Raw genomic sequence first — 10,091 nt, forward strand, 5'->3', positions numbered from 1 at the left:
TCTGACACTGCTGGAGGTTAGAGCTTTAGTGGGGGGCACCAGGCAGGCTGGGGAAGGGGCTTCAGAGTCTTGGCTGCTTCCACGCCCAAGGCTGGACCACCGCGGATCTGACAAGGCCATTTGCCAGCACGCTGTCCTTGCGTTCCACGGCCTAAGAGGCATCCTGAGCAGGCCAGGATGGATACAGCCCTGGGGGTTTCTGTCTTGCCCTTCTCTTTGCTTCTCCTCGGAACTCAACCTATTGATCCGGGTACAGTCAGACATCACACAGAGTCCTCTGAGGGTCAAATCCCAAGTTTTGGGAACCATGGAGGTACAGTCAGAGAGGCTTTGCTTCTTCTTCTTCTTCTTCTTTTTTTTTTTTTTAAAGATTTTATTTATTTATTTGAGACAGAGAGAATGAGAGAGAGAACACATGAGAAGGGGGAGGGTCAGAGGGAGAAGCAAGCTCCTTGCTGAGCAGGGAGCCCGATGCGGGACTCGATCCAGGGACTCCAGGATCATGACCTGAGCCGAAGGCAGTCGCTTAACCAACTGAGCCACCCAGGCGCCCCATTCTTCTTCTTTTTTAAGCTTTTATTTATCTACTTGACAGAGAGCATGAGGGAGTGCATGAGCAGGGGGAGCGGCAGAGGGGGAGGGAGAAGCAGGCTCCCCGCTGAGCAGGGAGCCCGATGAGGGGCTCCATCCCAGGACCCTGAGATCACAACCTGAGCCGAAGGCAGACGCTTAACCAACTGAGCCACCCAGGCGCCCTGGAGAGGCTTTGCTTCTTACAGGAGAATAGCAACTGAAAGTCACCAACCCTATCAATTTACCAACTCATTTTCTCTGGAGATCTTATGCCTCCTCCCTTCATTATTTAAGCCACGCTGGCATTTACCGAGAAAGAAGGTGTGAATTAATCCTGGATATCGCTCCTCCAAGCACAGCCAATGTTCTTATTCTGGAAATCGGAGCTGGGGAGCTAACAACACACGCCTACACCTCCCTGGGCAGAGTGCAAGTGTGGCTGCCCCTTCCTCAGCATCCGCTGAAATGGGGTGCTCGACGGCAGCAGCCAGCACTGCGTCTGGGGGGCTCCTCTGACCTGCCATGAGCCCTTCCTGATGTCTCAGATGTCCCCAGCTTCCCTTTACAAACTCTCTGTGTGGGACAGAGGGAGCTGTTGGAATAGGGCAGCAGCCCCGTAATTCCAGTACCCAAAAGTAGCTAAGGCCTGCATGGGCTGTGGCGTCAGGCAAGCCTGCCTGGGATTCCAGTGCCTCAGTTTCCCACCTGTGTGACCTTAGCAAATCCTGGTACCTCTCCAGGCCTCCCCTTCCTCATCTGCAAATGGGCAAATGGGGTGGTTGTGGGGTTTAAGGGAGTGGAACGGTGCACACGTGTCAGTCCCTGGAAAACGGGGCTCCCTGGGCACATGCCACCTCCCTGCACCTGCCTGTCCCCTCCCAGCCAGCTTTCTTCCACTGCCCTGGAGCTCTCTCTCAGTACCGCTGCTCCCCACAGACCTTCATGTTTCCCAGCTTTAGCCTCTGGAAGGAGGCGTGTGCAGATTTCCCAGATGTGCCACCAGATGCCATTTAGTACATCATTTCTGGGTAGTTCTCCTTGCTTCCCGCAGCCTGGGTTCAAATACCAGCTCTGCAGCTTACTAGCTGTGTGACTTTGGTCCCATTCCTTAACTGCTCCGTGCCTCAGTTTCCTCATCTGTGAAATGGAGGTAAGAGTAGCACAGCCCTCACAGGATTGCTGAGAGGACAGGTTGTGAAGAAGGCTAACGGGCTTCAAGTATCATTCAGCGCAGAGCAGACACCCCAGAGTGATGCGTTATTCTCTGCGGCGTCCACCTCTGAGAGGAAAAGATGTGTGAGGAGTGAAGCTGTGCTTCCAGAAGCCATCCCCTCTGTTTACCCTTCAAGGCACACTCAGACCCCAGACTGTTAGATTTCAGGGATCGGTAACATTTCCCCAAAATTGGGGTCGGGGAGTCACAGGGTCACCAACCTCCTCGGCCACGGAAGACCACTGCCCTCTCTCAGGAAAGAGAGGACACCTTTACACCCCAAAGGAAAGAAGAACATCATCTTAGAACAAAGAAGAGTCATTCTCAGGATTGGTGGTTAGCAACCTGAAACGAACATAATTGTCATGGACACGTTGTGCTTTTTCTTTTTCTTCTTTCTTTTCTTCTCCCTTTTGGATCCCCAGTCTTCTGCAGATCAGTCTTGGGGACTGCTGACCTCAGGGTCATTTCGATTCCCCCGCCGCTGACTAAGAGGCCAGAGGAGGAGGAAAAATTGTCGCCTTGAGCATGGAAAAGGGGCTGGGAGGCAGGGCTGAGGGCCTCTGTATTCCCCCAGTCAGAACAAAAAAGGTGCTGGGGAAACTCTCCGACAAAGCGAGAGCCTCCTTCTTGCAGAGCAATTTAGGAACACACACCCACCCACACCCCCCCCCACACACACACACATCGGAAGGCGGGACGCTGGATCTCCAAGAGCAGCGAGTCAGGATTCCAAGTGGACAAGTGTCAGGAGCTGCTCCTGGCGTATAACACGGATACATGGCTTGTATCCATCTCCCCGGATGGAGCAGTTCCCTTTGCCACTGTGAAGTCTGTGACAGCTGAAGCTGAGAAAATGCTGGGACAAACAGGTCCCGTCAGGACACCGGGCGGCTTCCTAGCCGAGTGACTGACTGCAGGCGACTGGGGAGAATTTAAAACCAGCCCAGCTGCCATCCAGGAGAGTGACTAATCTCAACACTTAAGGACAAGCCCCAGACCGGCAGTCATTCAGACACAGGAGATGGTTTTCCTGGACGCAGATGGCACCCAAGTGTCTCTCACCCCGGGGGCTTCTCTTGGAGAAATGGACCGACCCCACCCCCTGCCCCCCGCAGGAGACAGCCACCTGATGCGCACCCCCTCCTGCTCCACCCCTCCCCCACCCCCACCCCCTGCAGGAGACAGACAGCCACCTGATGCGCACCCCCTCCTGCTCCACCCCTCCCCCATGGCATCGTTTATGTTTCTGCACCTCCCACAGTCCTTTCCCGGTATCGTTCCATCTTGTCTCCAGAACTCACTTTTGCTTGAGAGAGCTAAGAGATAGGAGGTTCTGGAGCTTCTCTAGGGTCCACGCAGCTGCCACAGTGTTGACCCATCCATCACGGTTCCCTGGTTTGATCAGTGTTTGCAAATCAAAGTACCACTTAAAAATGTTTAATAAGAAAAGTCTTGGAGATCCCACACACTGACCTGACCTCACATTTCATACTCTCTCAATGTTTCAAACACACAACTTCCAGCATCCCTTCTGGGGACCAGCCCTTGGAAGGAAAGAGTTGGCTCTAAGTTAAGCCTGCTCTCTGGAGAGTCAAGGGCTAAACAGAGGCGTGGAGGTGTGGAGGTGAAAAAAAGATTATGTATTACCTTGTACGACAGCTTTGGTTTTTATCTGAACTGGCAGCTGGAAACCTAACCACTGGGCCCTCTACTTTTACAAACTAGAAAGGGCTTTTCCACTGGTCCGCCTCCAACCTTCTAGGATGATGAACAACGCCCTTAACTGGGTGGATACCTAAGGTGGGAAAAGCAGGACCTTCCCAGTAAGTAGAGGGTGTTTACTTGTTATTAGAATAGTATAGGGGTGCCTGGGTGGCTCAGTCAGTGAAGCGTCTGCCTTTGGCTCAGGTCATGATCCCGGGGTCCTGGGATTGAGCTCTGTGTCGGGCTCTCTGCTCCCCAAGGAGCCTGCTTCTCCCTCTCCCTCTGCCTGCCTCTCCCCCTGCTTGTGCTTGTGCATGCTCTCTCTCTGTCAAATAAATAAATAAAACCTTTTAAAAAAAAGAATAGTATAGACCTTTGGGAGAAGACTGAAAGCTTATTTTGGCCGCATCCTAGGCCCGAAAACTATATTATGCGTTTCATGCACTAAACCATATGCTTATCACCAGGGGTCGGGGGCAGAGAGAAATAAAACAGAATTGTTGAGGCCCTCTCCATTGGTGTAGATACTGGCATGACAGCATGCTAAGGGTAATCCACAGGAGGGATGGCCACCCCAGACTGTCCAGGGAGGGTCTGGGCCCTGGGAATGCTTTACAAAGGAACTGCTACCAACCTTAGCCTTGAAGGTGGAGTCAGGGGAAGGTAGGATAGCGTGGGGTGGGAGTCAGGAGGGAAATGGTGTGCAAAGAGATTTTTCCCAAAAGGAGGAAGAATGCGTTCAAAAGCATGGAGGCATGGAGTCATGGCTCACTCCAGGAAACTGTGAGCAAAACAGAATGGCTGGAGCCCAAGGAGGTTGAAACAGGAGGCTGGGGCCAGATTATGTATTACCTTGTACACCACGCTCAAAGCATGGGAGCCTTTCTAGAATTCCACTCTCTCTGAGAAGTATTTATAATTTGCAATTTACAATATCCCCAATTTGTAAAACCTAAACAATTTTAAAACCTAGCAACCCTGCTTTATAAGGGGAAAGAGGCCTTGAGTGGTGAATCAGTTTCTAAGATGGATATCTATTTACAATTTAAATTTGGTGCTAGGAACAGTTGGCAACAGGACTTGGAGCAAGTGAGTTAAAAACCAGAGTTTTCTCTCTCCTATTTTATCCTCCAGTCATGTTTATACGAGAGGGAAGTACATCAGGATTGGGAAGAAGAATGAGCTTTTTCCAAAAAAAAAAAAAAGATTGCATCGTCTTGAGCAAATATGTATTCTCCTTACAAGGTGCCTGCACTTCAAGTGCTCAAAGAGGAGCTCATTTTCTTTCACATCAGCCTGCACTCACCCACCACCAAAAGGTGCACCTCACCTCACTCCTGGCTGATGGCCACAGCGGCTGCCTGCTCACAGACCTGGTCACAGCCAAGGACCAGAGCTAGCCCTGCCCCCCGTCTTAACTCTCCCCAGTCGTGGCCTGATGTCTGCCTGGGGTGCACAGGGACCCCTGGCCAGGGTGCCTGGATGGCATCTGTCCTGACCAGTCAGACGTCCATGCCAATAGGCCAGTGTTCACAGGGACCCGTTGTGAAATATCTCTACAATCACACCTGCTCCAGGCCCCCAGGTGCCCAATCATATGGTGTGTAGATGCCAGAATTCTCTTTCAATTGACATCCGAATCAGATTTGCAAATGGATGGGAGTCTTCTCTCCGGAAGCTTCAGCCCCAGGCCCCACCTGTGAGTCTAGGATGCTCCTGCCTGTGGCACATGAGCTTGTCTGGCAAGCCAGGGGCCAAATAGTGCCAAAAACTGTCCTCTAGCATCACACTGAACTTGACGGGACCAAAGGGGCATTTCAGGGACACACACGAGCCCTCCGTCCTTCCCACAGTCTCCTTCACTCTCCTTCCCTCTTTGCAAGCTGCTGAGGCCACGCTCTTAGGAAAACTCTGGGCCTGGGCAACATCCCTGGGAAATGAGTTAAGTTCTGAGACCCATTCCGTAGTATTATTGCAGGGCGAAAGAACCCAAAGGACAGGGCAGTCTAGCAAGGCGGTCTTTGGCTTCTCACAGAACTAGGGTCCCTTGCTTGATCACCAAACCTCTCTGAGCCTCAGTTTCCTCACTGACAACCCGGAGATAGCCACAGTACCTAGCTGAAAGAGGTTCAAGAGGATTGAGCAAAGTACTACTTTAAAGCCATTAGCCCAGTGTCTGGCACACAGAGCTCGACCAGTAGGAGCTCTTGTTGCCCCGGGGAGGTGACTATTGGGTTGCCATGACGAAAAGATGTGTTAAGATCAATGAAGTGCTTGGAATGGCTCCTGGCTCATAGCCAGCACTCAATAAATCAATAAATGCTAATGACCATCATCACCTGCATCTTCACCATTATCATTATTATTACTATTATTACTAGTTACCTTCTTTTAAACCAGAGACTATGTTCAAGGAGCTCATTTGGGGATGAGGGCATTGGGTTGCAAATAAGGAGACTTGTGCAGGCTTGTCCTCTCTTTACCAGGTCAGGGTGTGATATTTGATAGGCGATAACTGCTTCGCAGGGTCACATTTATACTAACTGTAAAAAAAGAGGAGGTTTCCTAGGAGGAACCTCACACTTCCTTCCCATCCTAAGGCTGCGTGGGTGTCTGCTTCGCCCAAAGATACCATATGTGCCCATCACTGGGCCAGTGCAATAGAAGTTTATTGAACGCCTCTGTGCGCCGGGTTCTGGGGACACCTCCGTGGATAAGAGAGTCAGGCTTCACTCCCCTCTCTTGTAAGTTACCCTCAAGACTAAAGCTCAGGGGACAATCAGAAAAAACATTTTAGCTTATAACTTGGTCTAAAAATTGGGGCACTGCATGAATTGATGGGGGCTGTTTTATCAAAGCCCCACCCAATGTCTGATACAGAATTTGAATTCGCTCTTTGAGTGCTTTGCAGAGAACTCATCTTTCTACATTTCCTTTTCCCTTTCAGCCCCAGGGAGGCGTTTCCACAAGCAAGCAAGTTAGAAGTTGAAAATCATCACTGAGGAAAAGAAACGAGTCTCTCAGAAAAAGCTTCAGGAAGAAAAACCTGCCCCTCGCAACCCATTGTATGATCCCTTGGGCAAGACAGGACCTCTGAGACTACCATACCAAAAGCTTCCTTTTAGAAGAAAGGGGATCAAGAGCTTAAGCAAAGTGTATTTCACTTTTGTTCCACCAGACAATGCGTGTGCAATTCTCTTTCTTCATTCACTTCTCATTCCTTAATCCTTGAACACTTACTCCAGAAAGAGACGTCTTCCTTCCTCCCTTCCTAACAACACCATAGGGTCCCCCCTTCCAGAAACAGCCATCCGTTTATAGAACCAATGTTTTCTTCCAGGGACTGACACTGGCAGGTAATTTGCAATCGTCCCTGGTGCAGGTCGAGATCAAGTTGGGGAAGGGTGGGCACGGCTGGTTCAGAGGCACCATGGTCTTGAATATGCATCCAGGTCTCCCAGGAAGGAATAAGATGAGAAAGACAGAGCCCCACTCCTGGCACCCCTCACTGGCCACTGTGCCAGGGCCCTTAACCCACTGAGCCCTGGCTGGCCACTCAAAGTTGGGGTAGTTCCAAGGATTAAAGTGACTGAGCTTGGAACCTGGCTTCTAAGCAGACATCAGACCTGTTGGGATTCTGGTCCTCTGCCCGATGTCCTTCTTCCTCCAGCCCTGGCAAATCCCAGATATGCCTCCACTCCACTTAAACATGTGTGGGACAGACTGGGGGTGGGACTGGGGGAGGGATTGATTGGGGGAGATGTCTCAAGCCTGGGTCAAAACTAGTCTAGCCAGGGGTCAGCCTGAGGACAGGGACACCAAGAAGGAGGGATAATGCCACAGAAGATTACACATTTGACCCATCTGACAATTTTTCCCAGGGTCAGCCCAAACAGACACTCCCCTCCCTAATGAAACAGGTCCCAGGGCACACCCATAGCAGAGGAGCTCTGGGTTTTAAATATATAGGTAAATGCCCTTCTTAGCTCTGGCCTAGGAGCTTATCCCTGGATACCCTGTTCGAATAACCTGATGTGGAGTGGGGGGTGGGGGGCTCTGTAAAGCATTTGGCAGGAAAGTGCAGCATTGTGTGCAAAATGATTTCCTGATTGCATTTTAAAAATTAAAAGTCCCTGGCATGTAGAAGCTATTCAGTAAAAGTTCAGTGAATGGGTAAGCTAGGGATCCCTGAATGAGCTCCACACTTCTTTCGTTTCTATAGCAGAACAATGGGCAGCTGCTGGTCCTTCCCTCTCACCTGTCAAGGTCAGCAAGTAGTCCGGGCCAAGCAGAGCCCACAGCTGGGAGAAGAGAGGGAGAACCAAGAGGAAGGCTCTCCCCACCGGGTCGTCCATCACCCACGACTTGGCTTTCCTGATTTCCTCTCCGACCCTGGTTTTTGAGGCGAACAGCTATGGAAAGTAACGGATTTCTCTATTTCCGCATGGGAGCACGTCACGTATTAACTGAACCGTATTTGTGAAAGTTTTCGGAGCTTTGGGGAAACCGAGGATGAGGAAGAGGAGGAGGCAGACAGGGAGGGGTTCTTGAAGTGTGGTGGAGTTCACAGAAGGAATTCCTGGGTTTCTGAGATGGGAAGGGGCAGGGAGAAAAGAAGAAAGCAGGAAGTTGGCGCCTGCCCCAGGTTTGGGTCCTTAGGGCCTCGGGATCCTGGCATTTCCCTTTGAGGGACCTGTCAGCGTAGCGGGCCCTCCAACTCGAGCTGATAATGAATGAAACAAATGGGACAAAGGAGGGGGCGCACGCGGGGCGGGACTCAAGTAGGGCGCCAGGCTCGGCTCTAGCCCCAAGGAGGAGGGGACCTTCTGCCCACTCGGCGACCTCACCTTTTCCCTGCCCTGGGCCAGGAAGCTCTCCTCAGGGCCCCTCAGAACCCTAGCTGCCTCCCCACCTGCCCGCCGCGGATTGGACGCTCTTTGTGGCGCCGAAGCAGAGAGACCCGGCCGAGCGTACTGGAGGCTGCCGGGCGGGGCACGAGTCCCAGCCTCCAGGACCGACGGCGGGTGCGTCCCGCGCCGCAAGCGCGCACTCCTCGAAGTCCCGCGCCAGGGCAGGGGCTCGCGGGCCCGCCCCACCTCTGGAGAGATCGGGAGAGAAGCCCGGGCGAGACAGCGCGCCTGGGGGCCCCGAAGACCACCCGGCGGCGATACAGACTTTCCCGAAAGGTTTCCGTCTCCGCAATGAGAGCGCACGGGAAGCCGGGGGCGCAGGGGGCGCCGTGGGGTTAGCTGAGCGTCCAAAGCCAGGCGAGGGAGAGAGTCTCAGCCCAGCCCTGCGCGCTCCGCCGCTAGCGGTACCAGCCGGCGCCCTAACGCCGGGCTCCCCGGCCGGCGGGAGGATCGTGTGCCAGTCCGTAGGTACTGGGGACACTCCCCTTACCGCGAGCCAGTGCAGAGACACCGCCCTCCGCTCCAACCCGGGGATCCCCTCCCCCAGCGCAGAGATCCCCGCGCGCCCCCTGCCCACTTTGCCAAGGCGAGAAAGCGGCCGAGCTGGAGACAAAGAAACTCCTGCCTCCTCCACTCTCGGCCCCTCCGCCCACCCCAGACACTCCCCGGCGCCCTCCCTCGACCCCGGCGACATCGCTCGCGGACACGCTAGGGAAGGGGGGGTTGGGTAGGCGAGTCTGCTCCCTGACGCGGGCCAGCTGGAGGCTGCCCGTGCTCCCGGCTTGGGGACACTCCACGGCAGCCGCGCCCCCATGCTCCGCTCCCCAAAGCGTCCCGGTCCCCCGGCACCGCCTCCCCGGGCCAAAACCTTCCCCCACTTCTCCAGCTGAGCGATAGGGGGGCGCGGCGCACACAAAGCGGGTGTGGGGGGCGGAGTACCGGGGGGGGGGAGAGATCCCGCCAGGGCTCTGCACGGGCCTGGGCGCAGCTATTTACCCGATTTCTTCTTCGATCTCCGAGATGTCTGCGAAAATGAGGAAGACCACGAGCAGCGTGAGCGCAGCCAGCATCCAGCTCCGGAACTGCAGCTGCATGGTGGGTTCGCGCCCGCCGGGAGCCGCGCGGGCCGGCGCGAGGAGCGGGGGCTGGAGGGCGCAGCGGCAGGCGCCGGAGCCTCCGCGCGCGGCGCGCAGCAGGGCAGACACCCTGCGCTCCGGGCGAGTGCGGGCCAGCGGCGGCGGCGGCGACAGCGGCAGATAGGGGTTGCTCAGGCGCGGCGAGCTCGCTCGCTCCCTCTCCGCTCCCGCCCTCTTCCTCCCCTCCCTCCTCCTCCCCTCCCTCCTCCTCCCCTCCCTTTCCCCTCCCCTCCCTCCTCCGCCCCGCGCGGGGCTCAGAGTGCAGTTTGACAGCTTTGCTCCGCGCCTCTGCTCGCCTCCTCCCACCCTAGTCAACTCCTAGGTCCAGCCATCCGCCTTTGCTCCTCCCGCCTGGCTTCTTTCAGCTCCCCAGGGCGCTAGGATGTGGCCAGAAACCGCCACTCCCCGCCTAGGGAGGCTGGGCTCGGGGCACCGCGGGCGTCCGGGTAGCGAGCTGAACCCAGGGAAGAGTGCGCACCGCCCGGCGTCCCCAGCCGGCTGGCAAACGCCCTCCCGCGCTCCCCTTTGTCCAGCGCCCTCGCTTTCTCGCAA

At 54.8% G+C, this 10,091-nt stretch overlaps 1 protein-coding gene across 3 annotated transcripts in view; it reads right to left on the reverse strand.

Moving 5' to 3' along the window:
* Positions 1 to 9,497, reverse strand: part of ST8SIA2 (ST8 alpha-N-acetyl-neuraminide alpha-2,8-sialyltransferase 2) — a 62,796-nt gene extending 53,299 nt beyond the window's left edge. For all 3 annotated transcript variants that reach the window (XM_021680518.1, XM_021680519.1, XM_021680520.1), the window contains exon 1: positions 9,400 to 9,497. In XM_021680518.1, the coding sequence (XP_021536193.1) occupies positions 9,400 to 9,497 (98 nt within the window). The remainder of the gene's footprint in view (positions 1 to 9,399) is intronic.
* Between the last annotated feature and the right edge of the window lie 594 nt (positions 9,498 to 10,091).

The sequence above is a fragment of the Neomonachus schauinslandi genome, chromosome 9 (genome assembly GCF_002201575.2).
Source record: "Neomonachus schauinslandi chromosome 9, ASM220157v2, whole genome shotgun sequence".
Lineage (NCBI taxonomy): Eukaryota > Metazoa > Chordata > Mammalia > Carnivora > Phocidae > Neomonachus > Neomonachus schauinslandi.